At 37.1% G+C, this 20,635-nt stretch overlaps 3 protein-coding genes across 14 annotated transcripts in view; 1 reads left to right on the forward strand and 2 right to left on the reverse strand.

Moving 5' to 3' along the window:
- The window catches only part of CCDC18 (coiled-coil domain containing 18), a 22,569-nt gene extending 22,292 nt beyond the window's left edge, over window positions 1–277 (reverse strand). For 6 of the 8 annotated variants that reach the window (XM_032446113.1, XM_032446115.1, XM_032446116.1 and 3 more), the window contains exon 1: window positions 56–130. The gene's annotated coding sequence lies outside the window, so the exon portion shown is untranslated. Of the gene's footprint in view, window positions 1–10; window positions 131–169 lie in introns of those variants that run through there. The other 2 variants (XM_015869934.1, XM_015869932.2) reach the window with 2 other exon arrangements.
- On the forward strand, window positions 130–8,300 carry TMED5 (transmembrane p24 trafficking protein 5). The gene is given in 4 exon segments (XM_015869961.1): window positions 130–399; window positions 2,094–2,191; window positions 2,841–3,024; window positions 5,441–8,300. Coding segments are annotated over 4 exon segments (756 nt in total). The 5' UTR covers window positions 130–144; the 3' UTR covers window positions 5,660–8,300.
- A 4,015-nt stretch (window positions 8,301–12,315) lies between these two features.
- Window positions 12,316–20,635, reverse strand: part of MTF2 (metal response element binding transcription factor 2) — a 39,414-nt gene continuing 31,094 nt past the window's right edge. For 3 of the 5 annotated variants that reach the window (XM_032446117.1, XM_015869946.2, XM_015869949.2), the window contains 7 exons: window positions 20,181–20,304; window positions 19,185–19,252; window positions 18,642–18,812; window positions 17,870–17,978; window positions 17,644–17,702; window positions 17,402–17,506; window positions 12,316–15,320 (listed from right to left, as the gene is read on the reverse strand). In XM_032446117.1, coding sequence (XP_032302008.1) covers window positions 14,963–15,320; window positions 17,402–17,506; window positions 17,644–17,702; window positions 17,870–17,978; window positions 18,642–18,812; window positions 19,185–19,252; window positions 20,181–20,304 — 994 coding nt within the window. In that variant the 3' untranslated portion in view covers window positions 12,316–14,962. The remainder of the gene's footprint in view (window positions 15,321–17,401; window positions 17,507–17,643; window positions 17,703–17,869; window positions 17,979–18,641; window positions 18,813–19,184; window positions 19,253–20,180; window positions 20,305–20,635) is intronic. The other 2 variants (XM_015869945.2, XM_015869947.2) reach the window with 1 other exon arrangement.

Consider the following 20,635-nt stretch of genomic DNA (forward strand, 5'->3'; position numbering starts at 1 on the left):
TTTCACGCACTTTTGGCACCCGGTAGATAAGTGCAACGTTTAATTACGGCCCTACCGATGTTAAAGCACTCAGTGTACGTTCACACGTCCCATAGCACTGGGAGCTCAGGCCGTTAGTGCAGCCCCGCCTCTTCCGCCACCCCAATGCGCACTCGCAGCTCCGCCTTACCGAGCCGTGCTCCCGTCGCAGGGCGGTGCGGGCAGCGCGGTGCTGCCGGCATGGGGCCGCCGCGGCTGCCGCTGCTGCTGTGCTGCCTGGCGCCGCTCCTGGTCTCCCCCGTCGCCGCCGAGTTCAGCCCGTCCCTGGACAGCGACTTCACGTTCACGCTGCCGGCCGGCCGCAAGGAGTGCTTCTACCAGCCCATGCGCAAGGAGGCCTCGCTGGAGCTCGAGTACCAGGTCGGGCGGGCGGGGCCTGGCGGGGCGGCTCCGAATCCGGTCGCGACTCCGCCGTGTTCTTCCGGGGCGGCTCCGCACGCACCGAGCCCTGTCGCGTCCCTCCGCCGTAGTGAGCGCTGCGGGCTGTGCCGGGCTGTGCGCCGGGATGGCGGCCGGGCCCCGCTGCGAGTCGGGGAAGGAGATGCTGACAGCGCTCCTTCTGCCTTGTATTTAGCAGCCTGCTTTGTGCGCGCCGTCAGCTCTTTAAGTTGCCATCTTTAAAGCAGTAGGGGAAAAAAAAAAAGCAGAGCGTTAACTTGACCTTGCATAGCAGCAGCCGTGCGGCTTGCCTGCCTATCTGCGCTGCTACGAAGCCCCTTTATCTCCGCAACGAAAGTTTTCCAAATGGAGCCATAGAAATGAGCTTCCCCGAGGCCTCGTGCTGCAATACCCGCTCAGTGCAGAACTGTGCAGGTCTGACCCGTCCCGCATTCCCCCGCTTCTTTTCCCCCTGCCTTAAAAGTGTAAAGCTGAAAGTCCCGGTGGTTTCCTGGTTATTTTTGCTCCATACAGCACTGAGCAGGAATCAAAGATCGATGTGTGAACAAAGCTTCAGCGCAGCCCTAAGCAAAGCTCAAGTTTAAAATAAAATCCTGCTTTTAAACATCAGTACACAGTAATCGTAGTAGTCCTTCTGAAGTTTTACACAAAAGAAAAAGCAGTCTTAATAAGTTTACTTTTACCTAGGCATAAACTTCTCTGCAGTACTGCTAACAGGAATGTTTCATTTTTCTATCTGAATGTGTAGAAAAGCATCTCCATGTGTTACTGGAAATACCTGTGCTTTTTTTAATTAGTTAGCCTGAATTTTGAGTGGCTAAAGCTCAATGCTACATGCTGATATGATGCCAGAACACTGCGCTGGTAGGAAGCATTGTCCCAGTATGTTTGAGTTGTACCATAACCCTGTAGGTCTATCACTGCCTCCAATCAGATGTCAGCTATGTATCTTTGCTGCCCTTGCTCTTCTTGGTAAGCCTCCAGATCATTTTCAGACAGTTTAAACTTTGCACTCCATTTCAGACCGAGTAGTCTGCTGTGTTCCAGCAGCTCCCTGGAAAGTAAACGTGTGAAGTCATAATAAAAACCATAAAAATGTGCTTCTACGGTGATACAGATGTAGCCATGTCAGTGGTTAAAGCAGTACAGCTTTGTAATACTGTATATGCTTATTATGAGTGTGGAAACGAAACACCTTTAATTCCATCCACTTTCGGGAAGTGAGAATGCCCTGGGAGAGTTTAGACCTTGCATCTTCATTGGGTAAGTGGTGTGTCTGTAATGAGCATTGCAGGTCCAGTCCTGACCATTAACACACCCAACAGATATTCAGGATGGTGCTGCAAAGATCATGTTCCTCTACAAATACACATGAGCTTACACATAGAATTTCATAACAAAGGTTTTTTCCACCACTGAACTGATGCTGGTCTTTACTCATCAACAGTGACACAGAAACGCTGGCTGTAGCCATCTGCTGGTGTTACAAGGTTGTCCCTTCATGGAGTTGTACGCATTCTTAAAAACTTTAAACGCTTTTGGATTGAAACTGTTTTTAATCTATATCTCATTAACTCATTTAAAAATCTTTCTATGTCAGCTCCTTCCTTAAAGGTGTTGTGTTCAGCAACGTGAACGCTCTGTTTGTTTCACAGGTTTGAGATGGAGCAGGATTAGATGTTGATTTTTACCTGCTCTATCAAAAAGGTGAAACTTTAGTTTTCGATGAAAGGAAATCAGATGGAGTTCATACGTAAGTTTAACTCGAGAGAAGTGTTACATCAAAGCACTGCTCTGATTTCTTTAGAAAATAGAGCCAAGGCTAAATACTACTGTTTATTTTTCATTATTACAAAAGGTTTTACTAGTATGGTTTCAGAATATCAGTTACCTGTCTATAGGCACTTAGTTTTTATATGGACTTTACCACGGAATAAAGTATATTTGTGTTTTAATGGTAAATGCTAATGGTCATTAAACAAAAATGATGATGCAGTTGAAAAAAGTTCTCACATCCAATACCAAAAGACCTTGTTAGTCATATGAACAGACAGCTGAGAAGCACCCCATTTTCCCAGTCCTTTTATCAAGGCATGTATTATTGGTATTTTAGTATAGACTACGAGATTTCTACTCATATTACAGATACTTCTTAATCATTAACAACTCAAGATTCAAATAAAGAAGAGGAAAGTAAGCTGTACCTTGACGATGTGAAGCTCTGAAGTCATTGGGGTGGTTTTGCTGTAACTAATGGTAGAGTTGTTAAGTTTATGTAAAAATCTTATTCATTTTTAAGTGCTCAGTTTTAGTTTTGAACAGGAAAGCTTGCTTATAAAACTTGCTCTTTTAGAACCAGTACAGAACGCATACCTGATTCAATTACATGCTTATATACACAGGGTGGAGACAGAAGAGGGGGACTACATGTTCTGCTTCGACAATACATTCAGTACCATTTCTGAAAAGGTGATTTTCTTTGAACTGATCCTGGACAATATGGGGGAAGAAGGACAAGATCAAGAGGACTGGAAGAAGTATGTTACAGGCACAGATCTTCTGGACATGAAACTGGAAGACATTCTGGTTAGTATTGGATCCTTAGATCTTCTTAACGTAAGAATGATAACTGGAAAAAAAAATATACATGCCATTCTGCCTTGATCAGGCAAGTCACCCTGAAAACTGCTTCAGACCTATACATTTCTTCTATTGACATATGAAGCCCAGAGTCTTTTATTTCCACACAGAAACTTGAGAATACTTTAGAAATGGATCCTTAATCAGCAAGAAAAGGCTGTGTAGCTATCAAAATAATCTCCTTTTCCATTCAGCTTCCTTTCTTAATATTGCCAAAATTGGACATTTTTCCCTAGTAGCAATGAAATGGACATGAATTCCATTTAAGTATTGCTTAATCCCAACAACACAATCGGAATGTGCATAGATTTCTTCATCATATGTCTGAAAACAAAGTACTGGCTAAGCTTATTGTTCCTATCTTTCCAGAAACACCCCTGCCAGCATGAGGGTTAATTTTTCTCTTCTGCTTTGGTTTTCCAAATTTTACTTAGATCTTTCCTGATTCACAAACATATCAGGAGGTAATTTGTGCTACACTGCTGGCACACCTTTGCAGGCACTGAGAAGAGCAACAGTGGACTGCTAATAGGGCTGCTGAGCATAGCAGTACTACTGCAGTACATGGATAGAAGGTGCGAGGTTCTGATGTTGCAGAGACATTACACATAATGTTCCAAGGCACTAGGCAACTTCAGGGAAGGGCTTGTACTTCTCAGATGACCCCAGGAAAGCATGAGACCAGCTGTCCTAGCTGCTTTGCTTCTGAGTTGTTTTGTTTTTTCCCCCTGGCCTTGTTTGATCTAGGATGAAAACGACTGCTCAGAGCTTTCATTTCCTTTCAGCATCACTGAATGATTGCTTATAGGTTATTCTAGAAGCAGAGAATTATTTAGCTTCCCTGTAGACCTGTTTTTAATGTTTGTTAGGATGCAGAACTTTCTATGCTGGTGGCAGACTTACCACAGAGATGATGATTTCTTACTTATTTTTAAAATGACAAAATATCTTCAGTCTCTGTGGATCCTACTTGTGTAAAGCATGACAGTGTATTTTATTCCTCGTAATAAACAAAACACAAATTTTTGACAATAGGACAAAGTTAAAGATATCAGATCTTTTGCATGTATAGCAAGTAGTTAGAATCAAACACTGAATCCAAGAAGCCAGATGTTCTTCAAACTGCAAATCAAGACAATTGGGTAAAAGGAAATTTATCTGCAGTAATCACAGAGCATTTAAATTTAAGAGTACTTAAATGGATGTGCTAGTCACATACATACAAGGTATCTCTTCCAGAAGAAGAAATGCAGGAATTGTCCTTCAGGGCTTTTCTCCCAGATTTTGTGAAGTTGATGTTAGGGTTTGATGCTATTGTTCACTTAACTCAGGCTATGACGTTGTTTCCATGTTCTTTGAGGACTTAAATGAATACTTAGTAGCTCTTAATGTATTTGCTGTGAGAAATCGGAAAAGGTTGTTTTTTTAATAGCACTTCCCTGGCATTGATACTCACTATTGTGTAACTTATGAACTTCAGTATCACTGCAAAATAACTTGGCAACCAAGAAATATTTGTTAAGCTTGCAACAAAGCAAAACAAATATCCATGGAGAAAGTGCTACTGACTTGTAGAACATTTTATGGCTATTAAGGCTGAAAAAAGGAGATGGGAATATAACATTATACTACTACTGTTCTTTTACAGCTGTAGTCCTTATGGTAATTTGCATTAAAAAGCAACTTAATTTGATTATACAACAGGAAAGAAGAAAAAATAACTTGTTTTGAGGTTATTAGTTGTTGGAAGTAAATGCTTTTTAGTCTTCCAGGTACCTGCAATTGCACTTCCCTAAGATACAATGAAGTATTAAAAATTAAAAAATTAGGTTTGATTTCCCTTCTCCCTCCCCATCCACCTTTAAGAGTGGAAGATATTGCTAATTAACATAAATTAAGGTTATATAAGCCTTTCTAGGTGACTTACAGCAAAAAGACAAGGGGAAATATTTTTAAACTGGAACAGGGGAGGTTTAGACTGGCTAGAAAAAGGGTTTTTGTTTTTTTACAGTGAGAGCGGTGAGGCACTGGCACAGGTTGCCCAGAGAGACAGTGGGTGCCCCACTCAGAGACACTGAAGGCCAGGCTGGACAGGGCTCTGAGCACTTATCAAGCTCTTGATGTCCCTTTCCTTGTGGGGGAGTCTGACTAGCTGGTCTTTAAAACTTCCTTTCAACTGAATTCTATGATAAACACTCTAAATGAATTAATCAAAAATCTAAAAAGGGACAGATTTTAAATTAACTGCCTTCTTGGCAAGAAATTAAAATATTAATCCAGTATTTTTCATATGATTTACAAGCTGTCAATTTAAGGTGCTTTTTAAATTATTTTCTAAAAACATTCTTTTGTTACTCACTAGGAATCCATCAACAGTGTCAAAGCCAGATTGAGCAAAAGCGTCCAGATCCAGACCCTGCTCAGAGCATTCGAAGCTCGTGACCGAAACATACAAGAAAGCAACTTTGACAGAGTGAATTTCTGGTCCATGGTCAACTTGGGAGTAATGGTGGTGGTATCAGCTGTTCAGGTTTACATGTTGAAAAGTCTCTTTGAAGATAAGAGGAAAAGCAGAACTTAACATTCAGTACAATTGTAACAGTGTAATGTGGTAGGGGAGGGCAAGAAACTGATCTATGTAAGAAAAAAAAAAGAGAAACCTCTTTGAGTGTCTTTTGAACAGGCAGTAACCACATCAGGTTTTCAATTCTTATGTGTGTTTTTTTGTTTGCTTGTTTGTTTTCAGATGAACAAAATGCCTTGTCCCAAGTTCTTCCTTTTTTTTTTGCAGCTGCTATTAACACTTTTTATGCTTATAGCATTTGTTAATGATTGTTACTGAGTAGCTTCTGAACAGTACACAGGATGGTTGGTACATACGCAAAGTGTTGGTAATTGTTGGGGTGGTTTTTTTCCATGTTCATGTAAAATTTTAGATCTGAGTTTGTTTGCTGGTTAACATTGAGCAAACTTACACATGTGCCTAAAAACTCAAGAGGATCGTAGCCCACAGGAGTAGTCTGGTGACAGTCACTTGTTTTCAACGTTAGGTGTTTTTAAAAATCTTCAGCCTGTAGGGTACAGCATCACTTAGAAACACTGGGCTCACATTGGGAGAACAAAATGAGATTGTTTTTTTATTATTTTAATATATAGATTAACATCAGCACTTTAAAAGAATCACTGTCAGTGTGAAAGTGATGTTGAAGAGAACTGGAGAAAATAAGTGATTTCTGTTGAAAACGTCTTCTATAATTGTACAGCCCTTTTTTGTCTGTTACATGAGACTCGAGACAGCTATATCATACACAGATAAAAGCACACACACCTGGAAGTGTGGGTTATCAACTTCTACATAATCATAACCTCCTGTCATAGTATTTTTTCAAGTAGTTATTTCAGATGTTATTTCTTATCCCTTTAATAAAGGGAAAAGGGACATGGTATGTGAAAACATCACTTTTTTTTTTTTTTTAAGTCTCAAAAATCCCTTTTATTTGCCATTTTTTTTTTGTCTAGTACATATCTATGACTAACTCAGCAGTTAATCAAGTGATTTACATAGGCATCAAAAAACAAAAGCTGTTCAATTAAGCTTTCTCCTTTTGCTTAAAACAGCAACTTTTACATGTGTGAGTCAAGTAAGCAGTGTTTGTTTATCCAGCTGTTTATATAAATAAGATGTTAAGTGAGCAATAAATACAGGATTCAAATTTCCAATGACTGTGCAGATTCCAGATAAAACTGCTTTAACAGTGTAGTAAAATTATTGAGTATTTTTGCAAAAACCCCAGTGTGTGACAGTTAAGTAGTTTAAAAAAAAAGAGTTCAAACTTACTCATTTTTACAGCATGCCAAGTCACTGAATTCCTGTATAAATGTGTAAAGACAGTATATGTATAAGCATTGTGCCTGTTCTTGGTTCTAGGCATCAACAGCAGGATTGCAATTTTCAGACTTCCTGTGAATAAAAGTAATTTAATAAAGAAAATACAGGGTCACCATACAAAGAAACACTTGCTTCAGATGAAGCAGATGCTAGTAAGGGCTACAGTACATAGAAATGCCACTTCAACTTTAGACAGGGGGACCTAGCAATAATATCTCAAGCAATTTCTTTCACTAGAATTATTATTCCATTCAGAACTTCTTCTAGATAACTCCAAAAGCCACTGAGCTACCTTTTCCTTCAAGAAAAGCTATGTCCAAAACAAGAGTGTTTCTCTTCACATGCTGCATATCTTCTCTTTCCCCTTAATGCTGTGAACTAAAAAGTTTATTCCTGAGATCAAAATGAAGTCTAAGAAATGTTAATTATTTTGGATGAAGTAGCAAATAGAATCGTACTGCCATCTCTCCATGCATCTCCCACCACCATTACATACATGTAGCTGTGTTAGGACTCATTGGAGTCAACTTGTGAGCTATTGATCAGGTCCCATCAGGGCAAGAGAAAAAAAGAAGATTCTTAGGGATCTGTCCCTTTTGCTAAAAGAATCTTCACTAGCATCACAGCACAATGCTACAAAGCACCTACAAAATGCTGAACCAGCTCAGTGAAGATCTAACCAAGACATCTACCTCTTACATCAAAGCTACTGGATTCCAGCTTTCAGCTTAGACCTGCAACAGATGAGCTGCCACATTTTGCAGACACCTCAATGGATTAGTTTCCCCTGCAACTCTGCTGTGCCTCTGTGATAGAGGTTATATATCCATTAGCAAAACAGGCATGTGTTGGCACATCATTTATCTTCGTTCAGTCTGGTTTATTGCCTTAAGTAGCTCATGAATGAAGATCTCTCTGATAAGGCAAAATTGAACTTCAGCAGTTTCTCTTAATACAGCCAGTCTCTGGTAGAAGAAAAATACAACTGTCAGCAAAGTTGACAGTTAGTTTTGTAACTAAGAAAGCTTACTGTATTTTCTCCCTCTTCAGGGCTTGCTGTAGAAAACCATGGAGCAAAAGGTTGTAACTGCTTTGATAGTGGCAGCTGAAAGATGTGTATTACAGGTGAAGGATCTGGTGTTTAAACTTGCCATTGAATAACATTTCATTTGGATTTTGAAAAGTAGATTTCTTTTGACTGTATAAAATTTAGAAAGGACATTTTTTTTTTCTTAATGGTATTTGTATTCAGAATTAAACATTTTAAGACTTTCGGATGTTTAATAAAATTATGCAAACCCCTGAGATTTTCAATAAATGACATTTAAACCTGTTTGTGTTCTTCATCTTATGGCAAAGTAAGCTGCAAAAGATCAGATGTGCTAAGCCAAAAAACTTAGCTTTTCTAAAAAGAACCTTTTTATAATGCAGCTTTTGCATTTCTTACTCATAGAATGCTTTGGATGGGGAGGGACTTTGAAGATCATCACCACCTCCAAGAGCAGGGCTGCCAGCCACCAGATCTGACTGTCCAGGGCCTCAGGCCCCGTCTACTGAGCCTTGAACACCTCCAGGGATAAGGTATCTACAGCTTCTCCGGGTAACCTGTTCAAATAGCCAAGAAGACATTCAGAGAGAGGACAATAACGGCTCTGAAGAACCCCACTTGCTCAGAGGAAATGCTGTTTTGACCTCAGTCTCCTGTCTCAAAAACAGAAGGTGCTGTTATACAGTATATGCAAGCCTAGCACTGTCCTCTGATCCACCTAGACCTCATTTTAAACTAGTCTACTAACTTCAATTTGTGTGCTGTAAGACTGGATCATGAACAGTTGTGTATTCATTTTATCCACAACCTTCATGATTTGTTAAACTGTCAGTAACTCCCACTAGTTTTCTCCAGGTCAGAGTTACATACTTTTCTTTTAGTTTCCCTTAAGACACCGGCTCTAACTCCACCATTAGTTTACTTCTCTTTGAACCTGTTCTAAGCCTCTGTCATTCCAAGATGAGGTGGCCACAACTTGGAAAAACAAACAAAAAAACCCAAAACACTCCCGTCCTGCATAGCTGAAAACAAATGTTCTTGACTAGCACTTTGGAACTAGCAGCGCCCTTTCTTTTTCTTGTTTATTTCTTGGTTAAGTACAGGCAGCAGGCACAGGATTTCATCAGCTGTTGGAATCAATCATCATGTTGTTTTACAGGTCATTTTAACCTTGGTGCTGATGAATAAAGGAAGCGTTCAAATTCTTTTATTCATCAGCATAACCCAAAATCAACTTCATCAATGCAAATATCAGATCAAAATTTGACATGAGTCTCTAATCTTTGCAACAGAAATACACTTTTGAAGTTACCAACAGTATGGTACATACATCTTAATATTTTAAGTTAAGTTTGTGCCTTGATAAATGCATGTATCTCATATTGCTCCTGCGCGTCATTAGATACACCCAGAACTGAGTGGCTTCCACTTAAGCAGGCAGTGAGGTTAGGAACAACTCTGAGAAGAGTGATAGGGTCTGTCTTGTGGAACAATATAGCAGAGGTGAATACTACTTCTGAGAACAGTAATTAATAAAACCTTTAAAAAAAACATTAATTAAATGTACTCCTCAGCTCAATGCTTTTGTGAAGTACAAACCAGCATTCAGTTATTGCAGAAACTGCATTACAGGATTACATTTATTTGTCCATGCCTCGATAGTGCAATGCAGAGAATTAATCACAGCCAAAAAGTGTAAAAAAAAAAAAAAGTAAAAAACAAACAAACAACCAACTGAACTTTTGTTATTCTTCCCTCCTGGCCACACAAGAATGCAGAAATACTGCAATATTCCCAGCTAGAACATAGAGAACACCTTGTTAAATTCCACCTTGTTAAACGGGCAACACAAGATTGTGCCTTGTGGAAAGCTTTCTGTGGCATTTCTTTCATGATAGAAACTCCATTCTCCATCTGCTAAAGGCATTCTATAAAAGTTAAGTCCCTTATGTTTTAAAACTTCATCTGGACTTTACAGAAAGAATTCAAAACACACTGTTTCAACTCATCCAAACGGAATAAACTATTCGGTTTCTCAGATACACCCTAAAAGAAAAATAATCACATACACTTCAAATTAGCACTGTGAATTCCCAAGACCTTCAGCTTCTATTAACATCTATTAGCAGTTACCACAGTTAAGAAAAGCCTGTGCAACTAAATAATTGAGACAGGTGGAATTTACTGTTCACTTAATTACTATGGAACAAGTAATTCTGACTGTTTTTGTCAGAAAGATTACAATTGTAGGTGGTCTTCCAAGAAGATGACAGAAACAGTCAGATTTCCAGTTCAAAGTAAAACCTCGCATTTACATCTGAGAAAAGTCACAGTGGTTTAAATGAAGTCATCAATGAACCAAATCTTAAAAATGGATGAGACAGTCAAACTGCAGCAATTTGCTGGCAGAAAGCACTTAAAAAGTAGGCTTGCCAAATGTAAGTAGTATTGCCAACACAAAATGACCACGGTATGTTAAAAGCTTTGAAACCTTACTGTTGTGATTTTGCAGCTCTTAAGATTGCAGAACAAACACAGCTGCTGCTTCTAGTTTGTAATACCAGAACTAGTGACACGCACAAAAGTGATGCTTCAACCATTACTGAAAATTATGCTGGGAAGAATGCTTTCAGAAGAGACAGCAACTTCCCCTCCTCATGATGACACCACAAGACTGGGAAGATGAAGCACACTCAGGTGCCATTGGGCATTTCTCCACAACTCTGGGGCACAGGAGCATAAACAACAGCCAGGCTCATTACCACAAACAAAACAAAAAGCAGGGGAAGGTAAGAACTGAATTGATATTTATTATTATTCTTCTTTTTAAACAATCCTTCAAAGACTTTTTAATAAGCAAATCACAGCCCACTTAAAGACTTCATTAATAATAATAAATTTTAATTAAATACAATCTAAGTTGTTCTCGTGTTTCTAGGACTTGGGTATATGTACAGATGCATGAATGTGTAAACAATGCACATATATGCAAAGTGAAGTATATTGATATGAATTTAAAAAAAAAATAATCAGAACTTTATCTCACAATATATGGATATCACTGCAGAAATCTGGGAAAAAAAACAAAAACAAAAACAAAGCTGACCAGCCAAAAACAGCAGAGATGAGCTGCCTTTCAGTTCTGCATTTGTAAATGCCGTGGCCAAACCAATGTTATGCCCCAAGTTTCAATGTATGTCAAGAACAATGCCAAAACTATAGAAGAAATGGAAATAAATAACAGGAACTAAAAAAAAAAACAAAAAAACCCACACAACAACAACACAACAAAACAACATCCAATGCATTCTCAACAGGATAAAAACGACAGAAGTTCAAGTGAAATGACACAGTACAAAATCCTACTTAAAAACTGCTGAAAAATGGAGGCGTCAAAAAAATGGATTCCAACTTCATTCTCACACTTGTGCACAGCTTCCACTCCCACTCATCTTTTTGTCTAATTGCCTTGTTCTGTCTTTTTCAAAATATGGTCATTCCCCTTTCAACTTTCTTCAGCAATTTCAATTCTTCCCCCTTTCCTTTGTAAAGCAGTTACCTACAGCTGATTAATCCAATTTCCAAAACCCAACTCTCCCGTGAACTTTGGGTTGTACACTTTCCCTCACTCATTCCTATTTGTTTCTGACCTACCTAGGATCTGAACAGACCTGACACCTCCACAAAGATACTCAAGCATAAGGTTCCACATAGACTAAATGCAAAATTCCACATTAAACCCTTTTCTCCACCGCTAAAAAAACATCTTCTGCCATCATATCCTCAACTGCAAAGTTACTTCTCATTCGGGTAGACATCTGGGAACTAGAGAAGTGACACAGTTTAAAGCCTAAAAATGTTACCTGTGTAATATTTGCAAGATCCATCCTCATCCCTCAGTGCACAAAACCGATGCTCTTGTCCAGTTCATCCTTATCACTGTGTTCTGACTACTGCTTCATCTCCAGCCTTGGTATGTTCCATCTGAAGACACCAATTTCCTTTTAAAATACAACACTAGAGATCACTTCAGTAAGATGTTTCAAATGCTTGATGCTTTTCTATTGATCTACTTATCTTTCCTCCTGCTTGCAAGACAAACTTCTTCACCTTCAAGGTCTCATTGGGGGTTTCTAGTCTTCCACATTAAAACAAAATATTACCATTGACTTACCACACTTTCAAAATATTTTTAGCAAACTCATACAAAATGCCCATTATAAACAAAAAAGCACAGAAAACTCCTCTTCAAAAACAAAACGCCTTTTCAAATTTTTCTTCTGAACAAGGATTTGACAAATGGTTTGCTATGATGTTTATTTCAATTTGGACCAGTAATGTGTCATTATTTCTTTGCTGTTTGTTTATCCAATACCTACATTTTTTTAGGATGGCCTCAAAACAGAGTTCTATCTAAATATTACAGCAATACAATTAAGTGGAAAAAATATCATATTTGGTACACAAGGGAAAGGTTCTAAATCAGTGACCGCAACAAAGCTGAGTTACATATATTTACACACATGCATACATAAAATGATCAAATTAAGCTAAAAGAAAACTGCTACATACAGCAACATTTATATTTTTCCACTCTAACACATACAGTAAGATTCACACGAAGTGAGAGAAAGCCATTTGTATTACTCTAGTCATAGCTTCAGCAGCACCACTGTAGCATTTTCCAGTACGACACCTTGCAACAAAGCATCTCTCAAGTGCAGCTGGAATATCAGTTAGCATCTATGTGCAGGGCAAGAATCTCTAGGAGAGCAACAAGCAAGCCAGAGCAGAGGAACCATGGACAGGAGGAAATCACAACTATGTATTGCACAAAAATACAGACTCAAAACTCAACCTTCTTTAGAAAAAAAAAACCCACACATTTAAAGTTGGACTTTAATTCTAAGAAAAAAGCAATTCCAAAATTACAAACTGAACATCAGAGTCAATTCAACCATAATAATAAAATGAAACAATGACATTCACAATATTAAGTCTACGGACAGTTTGACAAATTCTCCCCTCCCCACACCCCCAGCTGAAACCCCAGGTACATTCCAATATTTGACTTCAAATGCTGAAGCTTTACTGAAAACACTGCTGGTGTTCAGTTAGAATTAAAGGACTTGGATAAAGTGAAATACACAAATACAGATGGTGTGAGTAAGGTTACAAAGGCTTTACATTTTGCATTATCCCAATGTACAGACATTCAAAAAATTAACATGAAGATGCTGTGTTATCAAAATACTGCAGCTATAGGCAAGGCAACATTAAATTAATAGCTGAGGGTGTGAGAAAGAAAAATCGTTTTAGTGAAGATAAACAGAGGCGGCAGCTTTTAATTAGCATTTTTATAAAGCTACTATTACCCAGTCAGTCATAAACCAAGCACAGGATTAAAAGCTTCCCTTGGTTATAAGGTGACAAAAAAAAAGTTTAAAAAAATAAAGAAAATCATCCTGTCAAAGGAGTGAAGTAATGGGGTAAGAAATCACTAACTCAGGAAGTAAACTTTAAACCACTTTGTCATTTACTTTACTTAATTTTATTTTGATGGTCAACTGTAATTTTAGGGGAAGAAAGCTTATGCTGTGCACTGAATAACCACTAACATAAAACTAGGCTTCCTCTGTTCACTCTTTGGCTGTCCCCCCTCAAAAGTTATAAGAAAGAGCACGTAATACTGGCAGGAGATGTTTCTGATAAAAAAACCCCAACAAATAAAATGAACACATCAGCTCAGAACTTGGTACATTTCATAAAAACAAAAGAGGTAATATTGTATTAAAACCAGTAATATTACTTCAAATGGCAACATATTTTTAGTTGAACCTGTGCAATAATACTTTGCTCATACTACCTTTATCAAAGCATGACCGTTTCTACACATACATAGGAATCTTGTGCAACTCCTGTCAACTCAGTTTATAACTGGGACACAATTTACAATCAATGTGCCACAACAGCTTTAAAATTGTTACTTCTAGTTGCTAATGTTCTAATCCTGTGTTTTGTTTTTTTTTAACTGTTAAGTCACGTGGAAAAAAAAGGAATATATTACCCCGAGGCATAGGAACATCAATGACTGCATCCACTGCCAGAACATGCTGCACTGGTCTGACATTTTCCTTAGTACACAGAAAGCAACAGCACCCAATAAGCCTGAGAAGAAATGCTGCTGTGTAAATACTGGCAACTATTCCTGAAAAAAGAATTATGGGATGCATACTCAGAAGCTGTCCAATCCCATAACTTGTATTGCATAGGTCACAATCCCACATATATATACACACACACGTATGTGTGTGCATACATACATATGCATATACACAAACACATGCGCACACACACAGAATATATTAAGAAGACAATGAAGTCTGGTCACAGAGCAATTTACAGGCTCAATATATTTTTTCTTTTTTTTTTTTTTTTTTTTTTTTTTTTTTTTACACTTTGTTTGAAAGAAAACTTCAGTATTTTACAGTCTTCAGTAGGCATTATATACACTGCACTTATGAAATCTAGAAAGTATTGAAATAGAAATACATTTCTGCAAACATTTGGGTAAGAAAACAAACCAAAAACATTTCAAAGATTTGTGCTATCTACATAATATTTCTCTAAATCACAATAACTGCATCCATGGAATGTTCTCTAGAAAATGTCTTTTTCTTTTTTAAACACCATGCACATTTTTAAGCAATTGTAACCCAAAATATCCCAACCTAAAACAATCTAACAGTGTTCAGATTAAAAAATTTAAGTTTCAGATCAGATTTTAAAAAGTCTTTATCAGAAGAGCTGTAATGATAACAGTTACATGTTAAGGCTAAATTGGTTTTGTTTTTAGAAACATTTAAAGACACACTTCTCTCATGGCTCTGCATTATGAACTGTACTTACAGATGACAGTGCAGTGAACATAATGTTCAGTCCTACAGTCAGGATGCAGTTGCTCCTTCCCACTCCACAAGATACTGCACCTTTCCATCAAGTGTCACCCGACGAGCCAACACACGGTATTTTTCACCACAAGCTATTCTACCTGCTGCACCAAAATAACTAGTAATAGAGTTCTTTAGATGATTGAGCTGTAACTCCTGATCTGCTAAATTGTTAAGTATCTCCGTATTGAGTTCATCATACTGGTAATCTTCCTTGCTCTCATCATCCTTTACAATTTCTGAATTTTGAGTCTGGAGTGCTTTTCGTGGAAAGCGACCTCTTCTTCTCAAATGTGGTATTGCAGCAGGCCAAGTTCTTCCTGTACGAGTCCTTTTTCTCGAATCAGACAAACTACTAAAAAAAAAAATAAACACAAGCATTAACTCCAGGAAATAGTTATTCAAAACATACGGAAATGATAAAACAGAAAACTCAATTCATGACTGTTGCTCTAGTTATCATTTTCATTATTTAATACCTGCATACTAACATGGCACCTGCAAAAGAGATTTATGTAATAAAAACTGCACAAGTTAACCCATATCAGAAGCTACAGTTAAATGACATTAGCTTATGCCTGGGTATCTTTAGAGTAAATGTTCTGATTCAGACAAATTCCAATCTTAAACAAACGTCAAAATTTTTTTAAAACAAACTCTGCCCCAAAAGTGTTTGATTAGTCAATTACAAATACAGCTTTATCACATCAGTAGGCCCCCATTACAAAAAAAAAAGCTGCGCTGTAAAAGTCTGAAATACTGAAATACTGGGTTGGTCCTTTTAATTTATAGTCTTCACCATCTGTAGAAGTTATTTTTGGGGTTTTTTTTTGTTTTGGTTTTTTTTGTTTTGGTTTTTAATGCAAAGGGCTTCCCCCCCTTCCCCCACAAGTTGAATATATCTCAGCAAACGTAAACTGACAACATGAAAGAAGAACTGAAAAAGTCTATACGACTACTTCCTATGGTGCAACGTTTGAGTATCCAAATATTTATTATATTTGGCCAGGAAAATGCATATATGAAAAACTTGCTCATAGCTGTCTGGTCATAAAAATAGAAGCATCTAACATCCAAAAATAAACCATCACCCAAATACTAAGCAATCAAGACAAAAACTCTACGTAAAAGCCTGCATCTAAAGTTTGCACATTCTAAAACAAAACTCAAATTAAACAGCATGCTTACAATGTTGTTCAAGACCCCTGAGGGAAAAAAAGTGCATCTTTTAAACATTAAAACAAAACAACGGAATAAGCTGTGGAAATATAAAACAACTTAATTCCTTGTTTCACAGTTCAGTAAGACAGAAAGAGCTTAGGAAGACAGATTATTAGTTGCAGTAATGCATACATAAATGACTTAGAAAAGGACTTGATGACATGAACCAGAAAGAAAAGAGACATAATACACAGACCAAGGATCCATCTACCAAATACAGACTGAGCAATCATGTCAGAGGAAGGTTCAAGTAGCAATTTATTTGCATAAAAGTGGATTATAATTATTTATGAAGACTGAGTCAAACTTTTAGACTATAAAATCTACAGCATACTCACTATTCCTTAAAATGAGTACATAAACCTCCCAAAACAAGAGTTGCCACAATTAACATAGGGTACATATCTGCTCTTCTATGACCTTTGTTAGAAAGGTATAGTCAGAAAGTGTTTACAGAGTTTACTTATTTCCTGTAGAAGTAATTTAAGAGTGCCTTTTACATTAACAATGAACAATAGTTAGCACCCATGCTGTGAAGAAATTACTTTCTTTTGTTTTATTTCATTAGATTCCCAATCAATTTACAGCTCTGCTTAACGTCTCAGTAGCTCGCTATAACGATTACCAGCCATCTCCCATATTCTCAGATATTCCATATCCGCCCCAACATCTTAAGTTCCTATCCATTCTCCTAGAAATTTTGGAATACTCCTATCTCTGTTTCAGATCTACTATAGTTGTCCCACAACTTGCATCAGTCTCCTTATCTTCTATCTTTGCTTTGCCAATGCTTCAATTGAAAACAAAAACAAATAGAAGAACCCATCACACATCACCGGCAGTGACTAGACTGCAGATGACTGGAAAACTGCCTTTTTGTTTTGTCTTCTCTCAAAGAGAGATGCTGTTCTGAGCCTCTCTCGTATGCAAGTGATAATCTTCTTAAAGCTTGTTGAAATACAATCTCTCTGGAAGTATCTGGCTCAAGTTTAGTTGAAGTAAGCCAAAATACAACCTCAGGTTTTTAGAAACCACACACAGAACATCAGAAGTCATTTTTGGCAAGATAATTCCCATACACTTTCAGTAACTTCAGCCCATTGCAGGTAAAGTACCACTGAACTACTTGCTTTGTGTCTCCACTTCAAAAATCTCGTGAAAATTAACATATTAAACCCTTAATCGATATAGTAGATAGAGTAATTCAGCTGTTACCTATAATGTCTGGATATGCTAGATGAGGTAGTTTCTTTTATACTGGCAGCACCTGTGGATTCCACATCTGAGGTATTGGATGAATGTGCAGTTCCATCGGATTTCCTGATGTAAGATAACAGGGTTGCCATGTAATGAAAGTAATCTTAGAGTAAAAATTGAGTTGACATTTCAGAAGTAAACAAATAAATGACATGCTATGTTAAAATAGCTTAAGCTTTTTTAGTGTGTTTTTAATTTACCCAACAGAGCAGGGTAATTCCAAGGCTGGGGTCTCTATCACTGGAACCGGTTCAGCATCCTATGAAAAAAGGAAGAGTGCTTCAGTTTAAGTTTTAATTGCTTATTCAGCTTTGTTTGAGGGCAAATGGGGAGAGGAATATCATGATTTAGATTAACTGATTATATTTTTCTTCAAAAATGATAATCCAGTTAGAGAAAATAAAAGAAACATATCCAAAACCTTACCAGAGGAGACGACTCTGGAGTTTTGTGAATCATTTTTCTCGTATAGGGACCAGGTGGACGACCTACTGATTTTTTTTTCCCCTTTCTTTCTATACCATTACTTAATTCCCTAGAAGAAAATTTATATTTTTTTCTGTATTATTGAAGATAATTTTCAAAGAATAAATGCTTTCCTTTGGCAATGAATACACATTGTGCTAAATGAGATCCTGGCAAATCAAAACTCTCATATAAAAGCTAAATAATTTGCCTTTAAAATAACACACATAACATTCTTTCTAGTGACATTACCGGTTCCCTAATCTTGAAGAGGAATGAACAAGTGTTGGTTAAAGAAACATCAAATCTACTACCACAAGCTAGAACTGCATATCATATTTCCTATTTAGAAACCTAGTTAGTAGCATTGCATAAAAGCTCCGGAAAGGACTTTTTTTTTCCCCCCAGTGGCAGCAAAGTTAGGACAGCTTGTATTGTTCTCACTGCCAAATGTCACAATGGTTGTTTGGGTTTGTGTTTTGTTTTTCAAAAGGCTCATAATAGAAAACTAATAAGCTTGCATACTCTGCTCTCATAGTCACCTTTAAGGAGAACATGCAGCTACATCAGTTTACAAGTTTAAAGTACTTTTAAAGCACACAAACAGCCCAATTTAACAGTTATTTAGAAGTGTACATTAAACAACAAACAGGACTTCTTTCACAGGCACCAAAGTACTTACAGCAGTTCCTATTTATCACAACATTTCTAAAAAATCATGGGATTATTTTACCTCACATCAGGGATTGGTTTAGATGATTTTCTGCCTTTAATTTTGAATTCATGAGAAGTTCCTTCTGGTTCTTTCTCAGCCTTTAGAGCAGCATTTGGTGGCACAGGAGGAACACGAATTCTCAAGCCAAACAAATGCTTCTTTTTCTTTATTTCTTTTCCAGACATAAACCTAGGTGATTTTAAATTCATTGTTAACATTCCGAATCCAGGGAAAGCAGCTTTTAAAATAAAGTATTCATGCAAAACAAATTAAGCAAATTAAAATACTCATCCTAATGCTATTTTATTCACCTTTTCCCACTAACACAATCCTCAATCTGAAATACAGAATGAGAACTGGGAAGAGGATGGAAATTAAAACAATTTTTTTCTCATGATCTGTGATCCACTCAAATGGGTGTTATACTCTGAAACAGAAACAGTATTCAAAATGTCAACGTTAACACAGCCACAGTGATTATCAGAGAAACTGAGCAAAGGAAACTGACAGCTACAAATAACAAAGCTGCGAGCATTTAAGAAAAAAATACCAGCGACTTACATGGTCTTGTAATCATTTAATGCCTCCAGTACATGCTCATATCTTTCAGATTTTGGTGTATCTGCCAGCTGTGGAGAATTAAGAAATTACTTATCCAATTTAATTCTTTAGTAATAGAAAGCTTCCAGTAACTCCGAGTCATCAAATCTACCAATTTAGATGTGAAGTACATTTAAAAAAAAATTACCTGTAGAAACTACCTAACCCTAAAATTAGTTATTTAAACTCCATCTGTTACGTGATTCACATTCACAGAAATGACAAACCCAGGTCAAAGAACCTAAATTTTCTGTTTAAGTAGTACAAGAAATAATTTCAAATTGTTTTAGTACACAAGAAGAATAGCAGCCTGCCTTCCCAAGATCACTAACATGAGCACCTCAGTATCTTTCTTATACAAGAAAGAAGCTCACACTTCAACAGCCACATGCCAATGTCACTCCAACAAAAATTTCTTAAATGCAGAGCCAAAAGACTACCTATATCATTCCTCTTGGGGAAAAAGATTTTCTATAAATTTTCCTGATAACAGCCCAAATAGCTGAAAAAAGTTGAAATCCTTAAGACCAGTAGACAAACTGCTCACACTCATGCTTGGAACAGGGAGGAAAGAGGAACCATTTGTGTGCAGTGATTTGTTATGTATTACACCTTAGAGACCTTAATGTTTTCATACTAAATATACTCTGTATTCAATTATATGCATAGGTTTACTGGTCCACACCCATGAAAATATTCAAGGAACTATGAAACAATTAAAAAAGAAGAAATAATAAAACTGCCATGCAAACAATAAAATGAAATTTTATAGCTCAGAAAAATATACGCAACTTAAAAAACTTAATTCTTCAAGGAAATTGAAGATAACCTCTTTATCACTTGGAGTGAACAGATGTTAAGGTAATAAAGAATTTAACATCCTACATAAAACAGTTCATAGGTCTCCAACACATGCACGGTGAAAGGTGGGGAAGAAAGAACATTCCAACTGCTTACCTCACCAGGATGTAATCTATCCCAGTTTTCATTTATGTATGCCATGAGTTCAAGCTCCGAATCAAAGTATTTCTTCTTATGAATAACACTTAGGTTGTAAAGGCATAGATGTGCTATATCTACCCTAGAATTCAGAAATACACAAAATCACCAAAAAAAATCTGAATTGCTTTTCTTTGACATAATTTTTTAAAAAAGATTAGCATAACATAGTTAGAAAAATAAAGCACAACATAAAACAATCAGGAAACATTATGCTACCTCCTATCATTTCTCTATCTAACATGGCTGCTGCTTCATATCATACATGCATTTCTGCCTCATCTCCCATTCTCATTACGTTCTTTTAAAATCCAAAACAATTCTGAATTCATATAAGAATTCCACTGAACTAAAGTTTAGCAAGGTAATTTGTCAGCACATATATCTATTAAATTGGTATTATTTTTAATACA

Source organism: Coturnix japonica, chromosome 8, assembly GCF_001577835.2.
Source record: "Coturnix japonica isolate 7356 chromosome 8, Coturnix japonica 2.1, whole genome shotgun sequence".
NCBI classification, from domain to species: Eukaryota; Metazoa; Chordata; class Aves; order Galliformes; family Phasianidae; genus Coturnix; species Coturnix japonica.